This window comes from Oncorhynchus mykiss, chromosome 7 (assembly GCF_057628025.1).
Source record: "Oncorhynchus mykiss isolate SJ-2025 chromosome 7, ASM5762802v1, whole genome shotgun sequence".
NCBI lineage: Eukaryota > Metazoa > Chordata > Actinopteri > Salmoniformes > Salmonidae > Oncorhynchus > Oncorhynchus mykiss.
In genome coordinates this window covers 983,958-1,004,768 of record NC_143028.1, presented here as the reverse complement: position 1 = coordinate 1,004,768, position 20,811 = coordinate 983,958, and the positions used below count along the sequence as shown (strand labels likewise).

At 49.2% G+C, this 20,811-nt stretch overlaps 1 protein-coding gene across 3 annotated transcripts in view; it reads left to right on the top strand.

Annotated features, from left to right (window-relative positions):
• Window positions 1–20,811, top strand: part of nhej1 (nonhomologous end-joining factor 1) — a 24,354-nt gene extending 3,543 nt beyond the window's left edge. For 2 of the 3 annotated variants that reach the window (XM_090239648.1, XM_090239649.1), the window contains 6 exons: window positions 28–243; window positions 403–541; window positions 629–687; window positions 19,330–19,528; window positions 20,014–20,090; window positions 20,431–20,811. In XM_090239648.1, the coding sequence (XP_090095774.1) occupies window positions 28–243; window positions 403–541; window positions 629–687; window positions 19,330–19,528; window positions 20,014–20,090; window positions 20,431–20,511 (771 nt within the window). In that variant the 3' untranslated portion in view covers window positions 20,512–20,811. Of the gene's footprint in view, window positions 1–27; window positions 244–402; window positions 542–628; window positions 688–16,112; window positions 16,297–19,329; window positions 19,529–20,013; window positions 20,091–20,430 lie in introns of all 3 variants that reach the window. The other variant, XR_016496997.1, reaches the window with a different exon arrangement.

The window sequence follows — 20,811 nt, the reverse complement described above, 5'->3', positions numbered from 1 at the left end:
GAAAAAATGTCCTCTCTGTCATAACAGGAGCTGAACAGGCGATTGCGGGCTCCCGTCCACGCCTTCTTCTCTCACATGTGTGAGGTGGCTCACCCCTGTCTGTCTGGGCGGGTGGAGGACGGGGGGGCGCTTCAGTTCTCCCTCAACCACCACGGCGGTGACATCAACCTGAAGTTGAAGAGTGAGCTGGCTGGGGTGCCTTTCTACTGGGAATTCCGCTGCACCCCTGCCCCTGTGGCTTTGGTACGATCTATAGACTTAACTGAACACCAACTCTATACTCAACTTTCACTGAACTTTTCTGTGTGTTTGTGTGTTTTTATGCAAGCCCCAGTGTGTTTGTGTGTGTGCGCGCGCTCTATAACTAATGGTTGTGTAATGTGTATTGGTGTGTTCTATCAGGTGTGCAGTCAGCTTGTGCGCCCCCTGCTGTTGATGAGCAGGTTACTGCAGAGACAGGTGGGCCAACTGGGAGCTCTGCTGGCCAGGAAAGACACTGAGCTCCAAGACTACAGGGACAATGGGGCAGTGCTGAGCAGAGGTAGGCTCTACGTGCAGAGAAACAAAAATACACTCATTAAACACAACATACACACCTGTTCCTCTCGTTGGTGTGTGTGTTTTGCAGAGCGATTGCAGACAGAGTTGTTTGAGGAACAAAGCTACAGAGAGAACTTCCTGACACAGGTAAGTTTCATAGTCGCAGTCTCAGGCATACTGAACATGCATAGTTAGGAGGAATATATTATTGGGAAAGAGAGCCTGGCAAGAGCCGCCTTTGAATACTCAGCTTAGTAAGTAAGCCAATAAACCAGGTTTCTGCTGCGATATTTTGTGTGTGTCTCTCTCTGGGCGTGGCCTTCCATAAAATAATAAAGATTATTAATGACTTCTAGTTTCCTACTTGGATGGTTGTCTGTCCTTGTTGTATCTAGTGATCACTGACAGAGTAGTGTGTCCACACTTTTGTAAATGACCGTTATTTTAATAATGAAGTTCTAATTGAACCTTTATCTAGACCTGAAAGACAATCGGGTGTTCAGGCTTTAAAGGAAATGCTTTGTTTGCACAAGGCGCTCATTGTGCTCAGTTGCATGGCACCCTGGGTCGTCCAGTGAGGACTGGGTTCTTGCTCAGCCAACTGGTGAATGTAGTTTGTTCTGTTCTAGGGGCATTATAGCCATGAGGTGGTTGGTGGGAGGTGCTGGGTTTGGCTGGATCATGGCCAAGTACACTTCCCGTTGGGTTAAAGCCAGGTAAAGAGGCTTGGAGGACACGATGCGCTCTTGTATCTCCATATTAGCCTCGGTGGCCTCTTCAGGGGAGAAGGGGCTGATAAACCTCTTACTGCTGCCGCCCTCGGTCATCACCTTGGCACGAGGGCGGCATAGTTACCGTATAATCACGTAACTGACGATCATGAAAATAAACTAACTGTCATAACCTATAAAAACATTATGGAAGGAATAGCTGACTGAAGACGGGACGGATGGGCATTCGTTGAGTCTGTTTCTACGGTTACATGGACTCTTTACAACGTAAGGAGACTTTGTTGCTCCTTGCTGTAGCAAACAAGGCTTTGGTTGCCTAGGCAACGCCCCACTTCCTGCAGCACATGCGGGAGTGGAGGAGAGAAGAAAATGTGCGTCTTTAAAATAATAATTAAAACATTTTGCTATTCAAACGATTATAACGCTGACCGCGGTCATTATGCAGACCAATAACCTTCATCCAAAATGCAATGACCGTCACAGCTCTACTTTGCACTTATGATGAGTCCGCTCGGGAAAATCAACTTTCTTAGACGATCGTCGTGCACTCCCGTCATCCAGATGATATAGATTTACGCTCCTCTTGTGCGTAGTCTCCTGGGTCGCCTGGTGAGGGCTGGGTCCTTGCTCTTACCCCCCCAAAATGCTCCCCTCCCCTGTTATTGGTCCTTTGAAGAGGTTAGCATGTTTTTGGAGGGTATAATTTTGCCTCTAACGTTCTGTCATTATTCACGATTATGCGCAATCATGGTAGAATCAACATTACTGTTGAAGTGTTTAGAAACATTCTATTCTTATTTCCAATAAATGTGACTCCAAAATGACACAATACATTATTCAACATTCAGTTCCTATTCCCAAACTGCAAAGGCATCGAACAAGTTTGTAAAGTCACAAGAATGATGTGGTCATTGTGTGCTAGGAATATGTGACCAAATACTACACGTTTGACTACTTTAATACACTATAGGTGCATTGTTTTCCCAATACGTCTGACACCTTCAAATGGAGGGACCTGATGCACAAAGTGCTTTCCTTTCTAATCTAAACGGTAACAGGTGTATGGAAATACCACTGAATAAAAGGTGACTTTGTGTCCTGTCGCCTCATAGGAAACATGCTGGAAGAGAGTAGAAAGTTGTAGCTGTCTAGATGAATACGCCGGAGAGTGTGTGTGCAGTCAGGTCCCAAATGATTGGCCCCCTTGATAAAGAGGAGCAAAAAAAGTCTATAAAATATATAGCTGATTATGCAAACACACATTTAGATCATTTGTTTGTCCAAAAGTGTTTTATTGTAAGAATATAGCTTGAATACTTCCTATTTATGCTCAAAATAAATTGTCTGAATTGCTTTTGTGTTAACAGTAGTAGAGGGATCCATGCAGTTGATGTGTGTGTTTGTTTGGTGCCCTGGTAGTTTGATGAGCCTGTGTTTTAGTTAGTGTGTTTCAGTTTGACTGTGTGGTAGGATGTGGAATTTCTCAGTCCGCTGCTCCATTGACCCCCATCCCTGACCTGTGTGTGTGTTTTGGCATTTCGAAGTGTCCTGGGGAATGTAGAGATGGATTTTTGTCTGAACTCTGCAGTGTGAAACAGGGGGCAGGCAGGGTCCACTCTCCCTCCCTCCTGTCCCGTACGGAGGGTAGTGGGTACTCGTCCTCCTTCCTGACCCCGTCGAGGCCCTCTACCTTGGGCTCGGACCTTACTGTAGTAAACCTCCCTGGAGTTTTGGGGAAATGCTCATCTGGACATGGCCCATAAAGAGAATGGCAATGCATGCAGGGGAACGTGGCCTTTCCTCCTCTCAGATCAAAGTACACACACCTCACACCCTTCTTCTCCCGGCCACGGCAAATTCCACTGAGCACCGACAGGCCGCCACGGACCAAAGTCCAAACTGAAAATAAGTGTCTGGAAAAATTTCACTGCGAAGTGTCAAGGCAACACACACACTGGAGAGGGAGGTGGCGTCCGTGGCCAGCCATTCCTTTGGGCTCATGGCCTAACCAGTAGACAGATGGGTGGAGGAGGTGGCGCTAGGCGAGGAGCCGTGGCATGTGTGTGTAGTATTTATCTATAGGAGGTGGTGTCTCCGTTTGCATTTCCCCCTCTGGGAAGACTCTCTGTGTACCTTTTGTGTCCGTCTGTCTCTCCTGGTGTCTTGCTGTTCATCTTCCCTCTTAAGTCGGCTCTGTTTTAGCCTCCAGCTCGTAGGGCAATACTGGGATCTGTTTTAGCCTATAGCCTTCAGCTCGTTGGGCAATACTGGGATCTGTTTTAGCTTCCAGCCTTCGGCTTGTAGGGCAATACTGGGATCTGTTTTAGCCTTCAGCTCGTAGGGCAATACTGGGATCTGTTTTAGCCTCCAGCCTTCAGCTCGTAGGGCAATACTGGGATCTGTTTTAGCCTATAGCCTTCAGCTCGTTGGGCAATACTGGGATCTGTTTTAGCTTCCAGCCTTCGGCTTGTAGGGCAATACTGGGATCTGTTTTAGCCTTCAGCTCGTAGGGCAATACTGGGATCTGTTTTAGCCTCCAGCCTTCAGCTCGTAGGGCAATACTGGGATCTGTTTTAGCCTATAGCCTTCAGCTCGTTGGGCAATACTGGGATCTGTTTTAGCCTATAGCCTTCAGCTCGTTGGGCAATACTGGGATCTGTTTTAGCCTATAGCCTTCAGCTCGTAGGGCAATACTGGGATCTGTTTTAGCCTATAGCCTTCAGCTCGTTGGGCAATACTGGGATCTGTTTTAGCCTATAGCCTTCAGCTCGTTGGGCAATACTGGGATCTGTTTTAGCCTATAGCCTTCAGCTCGTTGGGCAATACTGGGATCTGTTTTAGCCTCCAGCCTTCAGCTCATAGGGCAATACTGGGATCTGTTTTAGCCTCCAGCCTTCGGCTCGTAGGGCAATACTGGGATCTGTTTTAGCCTCCAGCCTTCAGCTCGTTGGGCAATACTGGGATCTGTTTTAGCCTCCAGCCTTCGGCTCGTAAGACTATACTGGGATCTGTTTTAGCCTCCAGCCTTCGGCTCGTAAGACTATACTGGGAACCCAGGCCCAGATAATGCCCCCTTCACCTCTGCTCACCGCAGTCAACACGGCGCCTACCTTTTGATGGTGACTCTTACTCAATGGCTACTGAAAGATGCCTTTATCTGTGGGCAAACACATTTAGAATGACATATCTGTCCTTCAAAGTGGTGAGCAGGGGTATTTTTGGAGAATGATTTTCCTGCAAATGAAAGGGGGGAGAGAGGAAGGACTTCTCTGTTTGTCGACAGACCTGGGTTCAAATAGCACTTGAAATCTTTCAGATACTTGCACTCTGCTTGATTGAGCTTGCCTTCCAATGGAATGGTCCCAAAAGTGCAAACGCTGCCATCCGGGCAGGCTCAGGGAACCGCTCAAAGTAGTTCAAATACTATTTGAACCCAGGTGTGGTTTGTACCTTCCTTCACTCCACCCCTCCTCTCATCCCACCACTGGGGATTTTCTATTGCCATCCTCTTCCACTGTAGAGTAGACCTCCTGGAAAGGAGGATGAGAGAGATGTGCAGATGAAAGGAGGGGAACGAGACAGACGGGGAAGAGAAAGTCAACCCAGGTACCTTTCTAGCTTTCCATTGGAGCCCCCTCATCACCCCACAGTAACACCCCACCCACCACAGGTCAACATTGACATGGAGGTTGGAATTAGACTACCCGTCCACTGTCTCTCTCACACACACACACACACACACACACACACACACACACACACCGTGTCCTGGGTTCATCTGGAATCTAGATGTCCATTTCTGATGTGAAGGTGGAGGGGCCCAGAGTGACAGTGTTGTGGTGAAAAACCCTTCTGTCCTTCTTTTAGATCACACTAATCTCCATCTGGGCTTTTGTCGTTTTCACCTGTTTTTGACCCGTTTTGGGGCTATTTTGTCACCGCTTGTGGATCTGGCCTGGCAAGGGGCGTGTCTGTTTGTCCACACTGGACCGGGTAATGACGCATGATTTTGGTTTCAGAGGGGAGGGTGTGTCGTTGAGTGTTCCTTTTTCTGTGTGTGTGGGACCAGTATGTGTGTGTGTGACCAGTCCGCAGCAGTGACGCATGCCTTGGGGTTTTGGTGCTGAGAGGAGAAAAACATTGTGACTGAGTGAAAGAGGGGGGGGGGGGGGGGGGGACATGTTCCCTGTGGTCTACCTCACGCTCCATACCCCACACCCCTCCTCCCCCATGCTGGATAGGAACAGGCGGGTCAGATCAGGGGAGTGGAGCGTTTACAGTCCCCCTAACACTGTGAGTTAACATGTTAGTCTATCTGTAGTGCTGTGGATTTGGTTCTCCCTGGGGGTCTATGGGTTGGGGGTCGGGGAGAAGTCTGGAAGCAGGGGATGTGGGGAGCTACTGCGGGTTTGTGGTTAGCATCTCCCCCCTGGTTATTCAGGGGCTCCCTCCGCCAGAGGCTGTCATCACCTCTGGACTTCAGATCTGGCTCTGCTGCTCCTGTCATCACCTCTGGACTTCAGATCTGGCTCTGCTGCTCCTGTCATCACCTCTGGACTTCAGATCTGGCTCTGCTGCTCCTGTCATCACCTCTGGACTTCAGACCTGGCTCTGCTGCTCCTGTCATCACCTCTGGACTTCAGACCTGGCTCTGCTGCTCCTGTCATCACCTCTGGACTTCAGATCTGGCTCTGCTGCTCCTGTCATCACCTCTGGACTTCAGATCTGGCTCTGCTGCTCCTGTCATCACCTCTGGACTTCAGATCTGGCTCTGCTGCTCCTGTCATCACCTCTGGACTTCAGATCTGGCTCTGCTGCTCCTGTCATCACCTCTGGACTTCAGATCTGGCTCTGCTGCTCCTGTCATCACCTCTGGACTTCAGATCTGGCTCTGCTGCTCCTATCATCTCCCTTTATGTAGATGTCATGTATTTTCTGTCTTCATTGAACAGAGAGAGAGTTGGTGTCAAAGGGCAGCAGGCCCTATTTAAACCTATGCAGACAGTGTAGACCTGTGTGTTGGAGGCTGCAGCATTACCGCTAGACCAGCCACCTGTGTGAACTGTCATACAGCTCCTGTCTAGATCAGTCCAAGCACTGCTAGATAGATAGAGGCTGTTTTGAGATCAGTGGCTGAGCTGATGCCATGGTTCTATGCTCTGGTCATCCTCTCTTGCATTCCTCTCCATGTCTTTCTCTCGTTCACCTCTCTCCTCTTCTCCCACCTCTCTCTTGCTCTCTCTCTCCCTCCCCCCACACTCTCTCTCCCTCTTCCCTTTTATCCCCCTCTCTTGCTCTCCCCCCTTTCCTCCTCTATCTCTCTCCCTCCTTCTCCCCCCTCTCTCTCTCTCTCTCCCCCCATGCTCCCCACCCCTTTTCCTCCTCTATCTACCTCTCTCTCCCTTTCTCTCTCTCCCTCCCTCTCCCCTCTTCTCCCCTCTCTCTCTCCCCTCTTCTCCCCTCTCTCTCCCTCTTCCCTCTGCTCCCCCCTCTCTCTCTCTCTCCCCCATCCCCTTTCCTCCTCTACCTCTCTCTCCCCTCTTCTCCCCCCCCCCCTCTCTCTCTCCCTCTTCTGTGTGGTAAATCATTGACAGCGGTGTTCTAAACAGGAGTGGGCCTTATCACACACGGCTGAGGAATTCCTGCTCTGTGTGACTGTAGGTAGGACTCCCTATAAACTAACAGCAATACAGTCAGTTGGACCAGCTCCTGTTGCCCTGTTCTACCAGACTCAGTCAGTTGGTCCAGCTCCTGTTGCCCTGTTCTACCAGACACAGTCAGTTGGACCAGCTCCTGTTGCCCTGTTCTACCAGACAGTCAGTTGGACCAGCTCCTGTTGCCCTGTTCTACCAGACACAGTCAGTTGGACCAGCTCCTGTTGCCCTGTTCTACCAGACAGTCAGTTGGACCAGCTCCTGTTGCCCTGTTCTACCAGACACAGTCAGTTGGACCAGCTCCTGTTGCCCTGTTCTACCAGACACAGTCAGTTGGACCAACTCCTGTTGCCCTGTTCTACCAGACACAGTCAGTTGGACCAGCTCCTGTTGCCCTGTTCTACCAGACACAGTCAGTTGGACCAGCTCCTGTTGCCCTGTTCTACCAGACACAGTCAGTTGGACCAGCTCCTGTTGCCCTGTTCTACCAGACACAGTCAGTTGGACCAGCTCCTGTTGCCCTGTTCTACCAGACACAGTCAGTTGGACCAGCTCCTGTTGCCCTGTTCTACCAGACACAGTCAGTTGGACCAGCTCCTGTTGCCCTGTTCTACCAGACACAGTCAGTTGGACCAGCTCCTGTTGCCCTGTTCTACCAGACACAGTCAGTTGGACCAGCTCCTGTTGCCCTGTTCTACCAGACACAGTCAGTTGGACCAGCTCCTGTTGCCCTGTTCTACCAGACACAGTCAGTTGGACCAGCTCCTGTTGCCCTGTTCTACCAGACACAGTCAGTTGGACCAGCTCCTGTTGCCCTGTTCTACCAGACACAGTCAGTTGGACCAGCTCCTGTTGCCCTGTTCTACCAGACTCAGTCAGTTGGACCAACTCCTGTTGCCCTGTTCTACCAGACACAGTTAGTTGGACCAGCTCCTGTTGCCCTGTTCTACCAGAGTCAGTCAGTTGGACCAACTCCTGTTGCCCTGTTCTACCAGACACAGTCAGTTGGACCAGCTCCTGTTGCCCTGTTCTACCAGACTCAGTCAGTTGGACCAGCTCCTGTTGCCCTGTTCTACCAGACTCAGTCAGTTGGACCAGCTCCTGTTGCCCTGTTCTACCAGACTCAGTCAGTTGGACCAGCTCCTGTTGCCCTGTTCTACCAGACTCAGTCAGTTGGACCAGCTCCTGTTGCCCTGTTCTACCAGACTCAGTCAGTTGGACCAGCTCCTGTTGCCCTGTTCTACCAGACTCAGTCAGTTAGACCAGCTCCTGTTGCCCTGTTCTACCAGACACAGTCAGTTGGACCAGCTCCTGTTGCCCTGTTCTACCAGACACAGTCAGTTGGACCAGCTCCTGTTGCCCTGTTCTACCAGACAGTCAGTTGGACCAGCTCCTGTTGCCCTGTTCTACCAGACACAGTCAGTTGGACCAGCTCCTGTTGCCCTGTTCTACCAGAGTCAGTCAGTTGGACCAGCTCCTGTTGCCCTGTTCTACCAGACTCAGTCAGTTAGACCAGCTCCTGTTGCCCTGTTCTACCAGACACAGTCAGTTGGACCAGCTCCTGTTGCCCTGTTCTACCAGACTCAGTCAGTTAGACCAGCTCCTGTTGCCCTGTTCTACCAGACACAGTCAGTTGGACCAGCTCCTGTTGCCCTGTTCTACCAGAGTCAGTCAGTTAGACCAGCTCCTGTTGCCCTGTTCTACCAGACACAGTCAGTTGGACCAGCTCCTGTGGCTCACTGGCACAGCCTGGGTTAGATTACCCTGTTAGTTTGGTGGAGAGGCATGAGGTGATGGACTGAGTTTTGTTGTTTTTTAGAGGGGTGTTTTTAAAGGTATGAGCTGGGTTTGGTAGTTTTTAGAAGCACAGTTTTGAGGGTATTATGTGGGTTTTGTAGTTTTAGGGGTTTGCTTTGAGGGAAGGGCTTTTTGTAGTTTTTAGAGGTATAGTTGTATGCTTCAGTTTGTTATGTAAGTATAAAACACTGTAACAAACTTAACCCTGATGAACCCCGTTTATATACGATTTACCCCAAGTGAGGTAACTTTCTCAGGTTTGTGGGTAGTGTGTTTGCCTTCGGGGTCATGGTGACCCAGGTTGAACCCTTGCCAGGGATGATGCAATAACTGGCGTTCACTGCTACAGTACTGTCTAGAACTCTTAGAGGATATCGGTGACTCAACCCGGTGGTTAATAACTCAGGTGATACCTGGCAACCCGGTGGTTAATAACTCAGGTGATACCTGGCAACCCGGTGGTTAATAACTCAGGTGATACCTGGCAACCCGGTGGTTAATAACAGGTGATACCTGGCAACCCGGTGGTTAATAACTCAGGTGATACCTGGCAACCCGGTGGTTAATAACTCAGGTGATACCTGGCAACCCTGTGGTTAATAACTCAGGTGATACCTGGCAACCCGGTGGTTAATAACTCAGGTGATACCTGGCAACCCGGTGGTTAATAACTCAGGTGATACCTGGCAACCCGTTGGTTAATAACTCAGGTGATACCTGGCAACCCTGTGGTTAATAACTCAGGTGATACCTGGCAACCCGGTGGTTAATAACTCAGGTGATACCTGGCAACCCTGTGGTTAATAACTCAGGTGATACCTGACAACCCGGTGGTTAATAACTCAGGTGATACCTGGCAACCCGGTGGTTAATAACTCAGGTGATACCTGGCAACCCGGTGGTTAATAACTCAGGTGATACCTGGCAACCCGGTGGTTAATAACTCAGGTGATACCTGGCAACCCGGTGGTTAATAACTCAGGTGATACCTGGCAACCCGGTGGTTAATAACTCAGGTGATACCTGGCAACCCGGTGGTTAATAACTCAGGTGATACCTGGCAACCCGGTGGTTAATAACTCAGGTGATACCTGGCAACCCTGTGGTTAATAACTCAGGTGATACCTGGCAACCCGGTGGTTAATAACTCAGGTGATACCTGGCAACCCGGTGGTTAATAACTCAGGTGATACCTGGCAACCCGGTGGTTAATAACTCAGGTGATACCTGGCAACCCGGTGGTTAATAACTCAGGTGATACCTGGCAACCCTGTGGGTTGAATAGCACCCCCTTGTGCTCGGGAGACCCCACTGCTCCCAGGCGCTTACAGCTGGACCAGTGTCCCACAGCTGAGTGCTGACTTTCTTTGGCATCAGGTTGGGTGCAAAGGTGTCCATCTCTGTCATTTGATTGGGTGATGTAATGACTGAAACAGAGTCACTTAAAGTGACTGGCTGCTGTCTGTCAGTGGATCCTGCTTGGTCACTGATGTTTTATTGACAGACGTACTGGACGTACTCTTCATGGAACTTCATGCCCACCCCTCCCTCACTAGGGGGGTGGGAGGCCTCTGGTGGTAATGGAACCCCAGGCTCTGGGCTGGGCCTCATAATCATTCCTAACTGATAAGCATGTAAAGTCCCTAAAACCATCCTGGACTGGAGGCCAACTGGTAGGCCAGGACCAGAGAAGGAGAGATCAACAGAAAGAGAGATGAGAGAAGATCTTTATAATATCCTTCTTTCTTCTCTTCCCTCCCCTCTTCCCTAATAGAGAGGACAGAGAGAGTGGCTGCAGTCCATGTTATTTGTACCCCCTCAGCCCTCGCGCTAGCCACTTTCCCGGATGCAGTTTGATTGCCATCTTAGATGGATGTCCAGTTCACTAACGTTGCCCCCTCGGCCCTCCATTTAGCTGGAGAGAGTGAGTGAAGAACTTTAATTGCTTTTGGGGTTGATATGACCCACAAATCAATGCAAACTGTAGCCATGTGTCAAATTCTGGTGGCCGCGAAGTGTCAAATTTAATCAACACGGCTCTATTTTCGCTGTGTCAGACAAACTTACGATGCTAGCTTGGTGAAAAATATATATACTGTGGATGACATTGATTTTAGCGTTGACAAATTGGCTTAGTCTCGTAGTGAGGAGCCCATAAAACGTAGCAAGCTTCATAAACATATTTTTGGGGAATTCTGAAATTTATTGGAATACATGACCATACTATAAAACTAGCTTGCCAGCTATGGGGAACTTTAGCTAGCTACCTGACAGGAGTGCTAGTGAGCTACGTTAGCTTGCTAGGTACAGTATATTAATAGCTTTAGGTTGGTTGTTTTTTAAATCAACTTGAAGATTTCCACCTAGGACGTTGCCTCTCCGAACATCACTCTCCCTCGCTTGGGCAAGGGACATTTTAAGGTTCACTGGGATGTGACAATGTAAAACGCCATTCAAGGACTGAGGGGTTAGGGGCCGAGGGCCGTCTACTTTGAGTTTGGACTGCAGCCAGTGTTTACATCACGTGTCTGAGGGTTGCTGGGATCTGTGTAGCGCTGGGCCGGCAGCCCATCCTGATGTCTTGTGGGACGCCACACTGGGCCGTCTAGAACCAGGCCCGCCAGCTGAAGGGGCAGTGACAGGGAGCCGGCCAGGCCACAATGGCCCTAATTACAGGCCCCGAGGCAGGGGAGAGCCCTGTGGAAACTGTGTGCAAGTGGAGGGATGGAAGAAGGAGAAAAGGAGACACGAGGAAGGATCTTTCTCAATTCATCTTTCCTCGATCCCTTGCATCCTCTACCCTTGCATCCTCTTCTAAACCATTGGAGAGGCTCTGAGGGGAGGGACCTTGGATAGTCAGTTCGATGTGTTCTTCATTGTTGCCTGTGATCAGAGGTTGTCTTTCCTTATTCACCATGTAGAATCTTGAACAGCTGTCGGTGATGGCTTTCTACATTTACACCCTTCTACCTCACCATGTCTGTTTTTAGGGACAAGGCCTGGGGTTTGTGTGTTTGTACCTCACCATGTGTCTGTTTTTAGGGACAAGGCCTGGGGTTTATGTGTGTTTGTACCTCACCTTTCATCAGACCAGTGAATCTTATTTCTCGTGTTCTGAGAGTCCTTTAGGTGCCTTTTGGCAAACTCCAAGCGGGCTGCCATGTGCCTTTTACTTCCGTCTGGCCACTCTACCATAAAGGCCTGATTGGTGGAGTGTTACAGAGATGGTTGTCCTTCTGGAAGGTTCTCCCATCTCCACAGAGGACCTCTGGAGCTCTGTCAGAGTGATCATCGGGTTCTTGGTCCCCTCCCTGACCAAGGCCCTAATCTCCCGATTGCTCAGTTTTTATGTGTGTGTGTATGTATATAGAGTATTTTTGTCTGTAATGTCTTTTTCGTTATGTCAGACCCCAGGAAGACTAGCTGTCATCATTGGCGTCGGCTATTGGGGATCCTCATAAAATCATAAATCCCCTCCAGAGGTCTGACCCCCTCTCCTCCTGTCAGTTGTCCCAGAGAGAGGGAGTGATGTGGGGAAGCCTCTCCTCAGTCTCCTGGCTCCTCTCCTGGCCTGAGAGAAAGAAAGAGGGTGAGAGTAGTTGACTGGGCAGAGAGGGAGAAAGAGGGTGAGAGTAGTTGACAGGGAAGAGAGGGAGAAGAGGTTGAGATGGAGAAAGAGGGTGAGAGTAGTTGACTGGGAAGAGGGGAGAAAGAAAGAGGGTGAGAGTAGTTGACTGGGAAGAGAGGGAGAAAGAGGGTGAGTAGTTGACTGGGAAGAGAGGGAGAAAGAGGGTGAGAGTAGTTGACAGGGAAGAGAGGGAGAAAGAGGGTGAGAGGGAGAAAGAGGGTGAGAGTAGTTGACTGGGAAGAGAGGGAGAAGAGGTTGAGAGGGAGAAAGAGGGTGAGAGTAGTTGACTGGGAAGAGAGGGAGAAAGAGGGTGAGTAGTTGACTGGGAAGAGAGGGAGAAAGAGGGTGAGAGTAGTTGACAGGGAAGAGAGGGAGAAAGAGGGTGAGAGGGAGAAAGAGGGTGAGAGTAGTTGACTGGGAAGAGAGGGAGAAGAGGTTGAGAGGGAGAAAGAGGGTGAGAGTAGTTGACTGGGAAGAGAGGGAGAAAGAGGGTGAGAGTAGTTGACTGGGAAGAGAGGGAGAGAGAGGGTGAGAGTAGTTGACAGGGAAGAGAGGGAGAAAGAGGGTGATAGGGAGAAAGAGGGTGAGAGTAGTTGACTGGGAAGAGAGGGAGAAGAGGTTGAGAGGGAGAAAGAGGGTGAGAGTAGTTGACTGGGAAGAGAGGGAGAAGAGGTTGAGAGGGAGAAAGAGGGTGAGAGTAGTTGACTGGGAAGAGGGAGAAAGAGGGTGAGAGTAGTTGACAGGGAAGAGAGGGAGAAAGAGGGTGAGAGGGAGAAAGAGGGTGAGAGTAGTTGACTGGGAAGAGAGGGAGAAGAGGTTGAGAGGGAGAAAGAGGGTGAGAGTAGTTGACAGGGAAGAGAGGGAGAAAGAGGGTGAGAGGGAGAAAGAGGGTGAGAGTAGTTGACTGGGAAGAGAGGGAGAATAGGTTGAGAGGGAGAAAGAGGGTGAGAGTAGTTGACAGGGAAGAGAGGGAGAAAGAGGGTGAGAGTAGTTGACTGGGAAGAGTGGGAGAAAGAGGGTGAGAGTAGTTGAGAGGGAGAAAGAGGGTGAGAGTAGTTGACAGGGAAGAGATGGAGAAAGAGGGTGAGAGTAGTTGACTGGGAAGAGTGGGAGAAAGAGGGTGAGAGTAGTTGAGAGGGAGAAAGAGGGTGAGAGTAGTTGACAGGGAAGAGAGGGAGAAAGAGGGTGAGAGTAGTTGACTGGGAAGAGTGGGAGAAAGAGGGTGAGAGTAGTTGAGAGGGAGAAAGAGGGTGAGAGTAGTTGACAGGGAAGAGATGGAGAAAGAGGGTGAGAGTAGTTGATAGGGAAGAGAGGGAGAAGAGGTTGAGAGGGAGAAAGAGGGTGAGAGTAGTTGACAGGGAAGAGAGAGAGAAGAGGTTGAGAGGGAGAAAGAGGGTGAGAGTAGTTGACTGGGAAGAGAGAGAGAAAGAGGGTGAGAGTAGTTGACAGGGAAGAGAGAGAGAAGAGGTTGAGAGGGAGAAAGAGGGTGAGAGTAGTTGACTGGGAAGAGAGAGAGAAAGAGGGTGAGAGTAGTTGACAGGGAAGTGCAGACAGATATGACCAGATGCGCTTTCAGGGTTTAAAGGCAGACGGACCATTAGGACTTCACCTGCCTCTGTTTGTTGTTCCATACCCATCTGCCAGCCTGGCGTGTGTAGTAGAATATCAATATCCAATGTGGTTGTTTTAGGTCCTGTAACCTCTGCGTAAGGCGATATGGGTCAGTGGTTACTGACTAGTGTGTATGGGTCAGTGGTTACTGACTAGGGTGTTGGGGTTAGGGGTCAGTGGTTACTGGCTAGGGTGTCGGGGTTAGGGGTCACTGACTAGGGTGTCGGGGTTAGGGGTCAGTGGTTACTGACTAGGGTGTAGGGGTCAGTGGTTACTGACTAGGGTGTCAGGGTTAGGGGTCAGTGATTACTGACTAGGGTCAGTGGTTACTGACTAGGGGTCAGTGGTTACTGATTAGGGTGTCGGGGTTAGGGGTCAGTGGTTACTGACTAGGGTGTATGGGTCAGTGGTTACTGGCTAGGGTGTCAGGGTTAGGGGTCACTGACTAGGGTGTCGGGGTTAGGGGTCAGTGGTTACTGACTAGGGTCAGTGGTTACTGACTAGGGTGTCGGGGATAGGGGTCAGTGGTTACTGACTAGGGTGTAGGGGTCAGTGGTTCATGACTAGGGGTCAGTGGTTACTGACTAGGGTTTTCGGGGCTAGGGGTCAGTGGTTACTGACTAGGGGGTCGGGGCTAGGGGTCAGTGGTTACTGACTAGGGGGTTGGGGCTAGGGGTCAGTGGTTACTGACTAGGGGGTTGGGGCTAGGGGTCAGTGGTTACTGACTAGGGGGTTGGGGCTAGGGGTCAGTGGTTACTGACTAGGGTGTCGAGGCTAGGGGTCAGTGGTTACTGACTAGGGTGTCTGGGTCAGTGGTTACTGACTTAAGTGTCTGGGTCAGTGGTTACTGACTTGGGTGTCGGGGTCAGTGGTTACTGACTAGGGTGTCTGGGTCAGTGGTTACTGACTAGGGTGTCTGGGTCAGTGGTTACTGACTAGGGTGTCGGGGCTAGGGGTCAGTGGTTACTGACTAGGGTGTCGGGGCTAGGGGTCAGTGGTTACTGACTAGGGGTCAGTGGTTCCTGACTAGGGTTCAGTGGTTACTGACTAGGGTGTCGGGGCTAGGGGTCAGTGGTTACTGACTAGGGTGTCTGGGTCAGTGGTTACTGACTAGGGTGTCGGGGCTAGGGGTCAGTGGTTCCTGACTAGGGTGTATGGGTCAGTGGTTACTGACTAGGGTGTAGGGGTAAATGGTTCCTGACTAGGGTGTAGGGGTTAGTGGTTCCTGACTAGGGTGTATGGGTCAGTGGTTCCTGACTAGGGTGTATGGGTCAGTGGTTCCTGACTAGGGTGTATGGGTCAGTGGTTACTGACTAGGGTGTAGGGGTTAGTGGTTACTGACTAGGGTGTAGGGGTTAGTGGTTACTGACTAGGGTGTAGGGGTCAGTGGTTCCTGACTAGGGGTCAGTGGTTCATGACTAGGGTGTAGGGGTCAGTGGTTCCTGACTAGGGTGTAGGGGTCAGTGGTTCCTGACTAGGGTGTAGGGGTCAGTGGTTCCTGACTAGGGTGTAGGGGTTAGGGGCCATTTTAGGATCCAGCATCAGTGTTCTTACTATAGATCAGGTGAGGCCTCAGCAGTCTGTACCAGGGTTCCATGAAGGTCGGTCAGCACCAATCCCCACTACTCAACACCAGCCTAGAGACTGGTCTATCTCAGAAAACAACACCGGCCTAGAGACTGGTCTATCTCATAAAACAACACCGGCCTAGAGACTGGTCTATTTCAGAAAACAACACCAGCCTAGAGACTGTTCTGTCTCAGAAAACAACACCAGCCTAGAGACTGGTCTATCTCATAAAACAACACCAGCCTAGAGACAGGTCTATCTCATAAAACAACACCAGCCTAGAGACTGTTCTGTCTCAGAAAACAACACCAGCCTAGAGACTGGTCTATTTCAGAAAACAACACCGGCCTAGAGACTGGTCTATTTCAGAAAACAACACCGGCCTAGAGACTGGTCTATCTCATAAAACAACACCGGCCTAGAGACTGGTCTATCTCAGAAAACAACACCAGCCTAGAGACTGTTCTGTCTCAGAAAACAACACCGGCTAAACTCAGAGCTGTTTACCCACTAGTAATAGAGGGAAATGTCAACATCCCTCACCCTCCTTCTACTCATCATTCCTTGTTTTTCTTTGGTCAGGCCGCAGGGCAGTGATTGGCTAAGGTGCCAGAATGGATTATGGATGGCCAGCAGTCTAACAACCCTACAGAGGGCAGGGTTCAGATTTGTGAGGGTGCAACTAAAGGAACTTGACTGGCGTGCATCCCATTGACAGTCCGATGAGGGTAAACTGACCCTAACCTCAATCAAATCCCTAACACAGGTGAGCTCACCAAAGCAGTAGCTCCTCCCCTGGCTCCGTACTGCAGGACTTTGGTCTGTTATGACAGCGGCAGGCCACTCAGTCTGGTGGAGGCCACAGGAAAGTTCCAGATGAATATTATTAACTGTGAGGTAGAGAGGTGGTTGAACCACGGTAGTCTATTTAAACTGACCTTTGACCTTTTGTTTTGTTAACTCTTTATGCCATTCTTTCCCTTTTTATGTGTTTAAGAGTTGTTTATCGTCCAGGAGGGCTGATCTAGGTCCATGCCCTTATTCATTAGGCTTTAAAAGGCTAAACTGATCCTAAAACAACACTCCTACTCTGAGACGCAGGCCCAATACATTGGACATACTTTTGAGAATGCTTTACACTTGCCGGTTTAAAGGGACGGTCCCAAGTGGCCTAGTTACAGCGCTGACTTAGATGTCATCCATTGTAAGGGGAAACGGCACCGCTGGCCGCCCCCACCACCATTATTGGTTATGTTGCCGAGGCGACGTCGCGCAGCGTGGTAAAGATATTGCTGTGCATATTGTGAGCAATGATGTCTGATAAAAATAAAATAAAAGGTGTTTGTTCTTTGCAGTAACTTGTTTGTTGTTGTTACATCACAAACAGACGAAGCAGTTTCACCATTAAGGATTTCACCTTGTTTTACTGTTACTGTCCATCAATGATCCTCAAACAACTTGACAGAAAAGGAGCAAATTTGCCAGAAGAGGTGTGCATGCCAAGTGTTTTCCAGAAGAGGTGTGCATGCCAAGTGTTTTCCAGAAGAGGTGTGCATGCCAAGTGTTTTCCAGAAGAGGTGTGCATGCCAAGTGTTTTCCAGAAGAGGTGTGCATGCCACGTGTTTTCCAGAAGAGGTGTGCATGCCACGTGTTTTCCAGAAGAGGTGTGCATGCCAAGTGTTTTCCAGAAGAGGTGTGCATGCCAAGTGTTTTCCAGAAGAGGTGTGCATGCCACGTGTTTTCCAGAAGAGGTGTGCATGCCACGTGTTTTCCAGAAGAGGTGTGCATGCCAAGTGTTTTCCAGAAGAGGTGTGCATGCCAAGTGTTTTCCAGAAGAGGTGTGCATGACAAGTGTTTTCCAGAAGAGGTGTGCATGCCACGGGTTTTCCAGAAGAGGTGTGCATGACACGTGTTTTCCGATGTGTCCTACAGGAGAAGGTTGGGACAAAATGGGAAAACAGCAAGTTTCCACATTTCACAAGGCACTGTTGTCACAGGAATTGAATGCAATAAACACTAATTTAGACTGAAATACAGTGGTTTGTGTGGAACGGAGCACATTGATGAACGTGTGGGAGAAAAGACCAGGGCCAAATTATAGCATGAATGATAAAATGGATGAAAACCGGAGGTTGAATGATAGCAAAATTGCGTGGAAAGAAAGATGAACGTGAAAACGAAGGTGCGGAACAGAAAATGAGATGATGGAGAGAGAGGAGGAGAGCGGAGAAGAGAAGGGTGGCTCTGCTCCTTTTCTATGGAGCCGCTGCTCCTCCACACATTGGTTGCTCTGTGCCCAAAGGGGAACTAAAGCCTGACCAGAGCATACATTTATTTTTACGATATTTAAACAAACAAAAAACTAAAATAAATCAATGCAGACCTCTAAACCTGACCAAGTATGTTTAGGAGCCCCTCTCACTGACAGCAGTGCGAGACCACCAATTTCTCCCCGTCAATATTTGAACAGCTAATTCAGAGTTTGTCCTCTCCGTTTGACTGGAAAAAGCGAGTGAAAGAGTAGAATGAATAGTGTGTACGTGCTGTATGAGTTTAGTATGTTATCTGTCTTGACTTGTAGTTGGTTGTGGCGTCAATGTGTGTGTGTGTGTGTGTGCGCACACACAACAGTGCAGTACGGTGTTGCAGCAGCCTATATAGACCTACTGAAGTTTCCTGTCTCCTGTACTGTTGTTCCTGTTTCCTGTCTCCTGTAGTGTTGTTCCTGTTTCCTGTCTCCTGTAGTGTTGTTCCCGTTTCCTGTCTCCTGTAGTGTTGTTCCTGTTTCCTGTCTCCTGTAGTGTTGTTCCTGTCTCCTGTAGTGTTGTTCCTGTTTCCTGTCTCCTGTAGTGTTGTTTCCTGTCTCCTGTAGTGTTGTTCCTGTCTCCTGTAGTGTTGTTTCCTGTCTCCTGTAGTGTTGTTCCTGTCTCCTGTAGTGTTGTTCCTGTCTCCTGTAGTGTTGTTCCTGTTTCCTGTCTCCTGTAGTGTTGTTTCCTGTCTCCTGTAGTGTTGTTCCTGTCTCCTGTAGTGTTGTTCCTGTTTCCTGTCTCCTGTAGTGTTGTTTCCTGTCTCCTGTAGTGTTGTTTCCTGTCTCCTGTAGTGTTGTTCCTGTCTCCTGTAGTGTTGTTCCTGTCTCCTGTAGTGTTGTTCCTGTTTCCTGTCTCCTGTAGTGTTGTTTCCTGTCTCCTGTAGTGTTGTTCCTGTCTCCTGTAGTGTTGTTCCTGTCTCCTGTAGTGTTGTTCCTGTCTCCTGTAGTATTGTTCCTGTCTCCTGTCTCGTGTAGTGTTGTTCCTGTTTGCTAGTCTCTACCTTGTGCCAGAGCTGCTAGAAAAACTGCTTTCATTAGACCCTTATCAGGCCTTCAGCCTTCAGTCACTCCTCCAGACCTCTACCATGTTACTGACTGGGAAAAGCAGGCCACCAGGTAGGATGCTGGCTGATTGACTGACTGACTGACAGACACACTCACTGCAGGACATAGTCTTTCCATATCATTCATTTATTCTCTCTAAATCATTTAGTGTAGTTTTCTCTCTACACCTCTCACTCGTTCCCTCATACTGTTTCTCTCCCTCTCTGATAGCTTAGTGTTTGCTCAGGTCACAGTTTATTTCTGGTCATTTCCCTCTGCTTCCTGTACTCTTATTTTTCTTTCATTTAATCCCCTCAAAATATAGTGTGCAGGAAAATATTAATATAAATGTATATTTATGGAAAGATAGCCAACAGTTTTGACATTAGTTGGATTTGTCATAATTTTCTCCCTTTCCCATTCTCTCTCTCTCTCACTCTCCCTCAGACTGTGCCACAGGTATATGCGAGGCAGGGCGGTCTGGGGTTTGACTCTGAGCTGCAGGAGCTCTACTCAGCCGTCACGTCCTACGGCAACACCAACGCTCGCAAACGTAAGATCTCTGAGAGACACGCCCCCGAAGAGGACGAAACCACCACAGAGGACCGTGACCCTAACCACGCCGCCAGCGGCACACAGCCCCCAGGTCTGGACCTCTTCTCATTGGTCGTATGATCTTTCTAATCCCATCCCATCTTGCCGTCACCTCTGTGGCCCAAGGCCTCAGATTTAGACCTGTAGGATCGCATGTCCTACCAACACAGTCTCTCACACACAGACACAGACACCACACACACATTTGATAATAGAGATCACTAGGGGGAGGGATGAAGTACTATATTCTGTCCCAGACATTTCTGTAATCTAGCTGAACAACATCAATCACCCAAACACTTCACTTCTCCTGCTAGTGCTGCTTTTAACAGGACAACTGGCGTGGGAAAGTTGGAGTCTCGAGCGGTTTGATACTTTTGTTGCAACGTTAATAAATGTGTTGCAACGTTGCAGCTCATACCAAGGCTGCCTTGGCCAGGACAGCTCAGCTCGGCTCAATAGTGTGAAAAATGGGTTTTAGTGTCTGATTATGGCCACTATATAGGTGTGAATTGGTGGTTGGTTTGTTCCCTACAGGAGAGGAGGTGAACCATGGGCTGGACCAGGGGGATAGAGACAGAACCACAGACTCGGAGACACCTAATGAGGAAAAGGTGTGGTCAACTCCGCAATGATTCTGATTTACCAATAATAATGAATGAATCAATCCGATTTATTGATAAGCCCTTTTACAGCAGCAGATGTCACTAAGGCTGTGTTTACACAGGCAGCCCAATTGTGATTTTTTTTTCCTTCACTAATTGGTATTTTGAGTAATCTGATCAGCTGTATTGCCAATAATTGGGCAAAAGATCAGAATTGGGCTGTCTGTGTAAACGCCGCCTAAGGGCTGTACAGTAACCCAGCCTAGACCCCTCTCCCTCAGACTGAAGGCTATAATGTAACCATAATATCCTTACCTTGTTTCTGACACGTCTGTTGCCGTCCTCGCAGACTACAGTTCCCATGGCTACTGCCGCAGATCGGCCCTCCGCCCGACCCAAGAAGAAGAAAGCTAAGGGGCTTTTTGGATGACCTCGGAACCTGTAGGGCACCAAACACTATGGAGACTGTCTGTGACTACGTCCCAAATGACACGGTCAAAAGTAGTGCACTATGTAGGGGATGGGGTGTCGTTTGGGATGCCGTCTATGAGCACTACCACCTTACTTCATGTGACATGTTTTTCAAGTACTCATCTACGGAGATGTCCTTTTTTTAAAAACATTTTTTTTAAATTAAATCATTAGATATGCATGTTTTTCCTTGGCTGTTTCATTGTTTGATGGATGTGTATTTTTTTAATTGTCTAAATAAATAAAGTGTGACAATTTA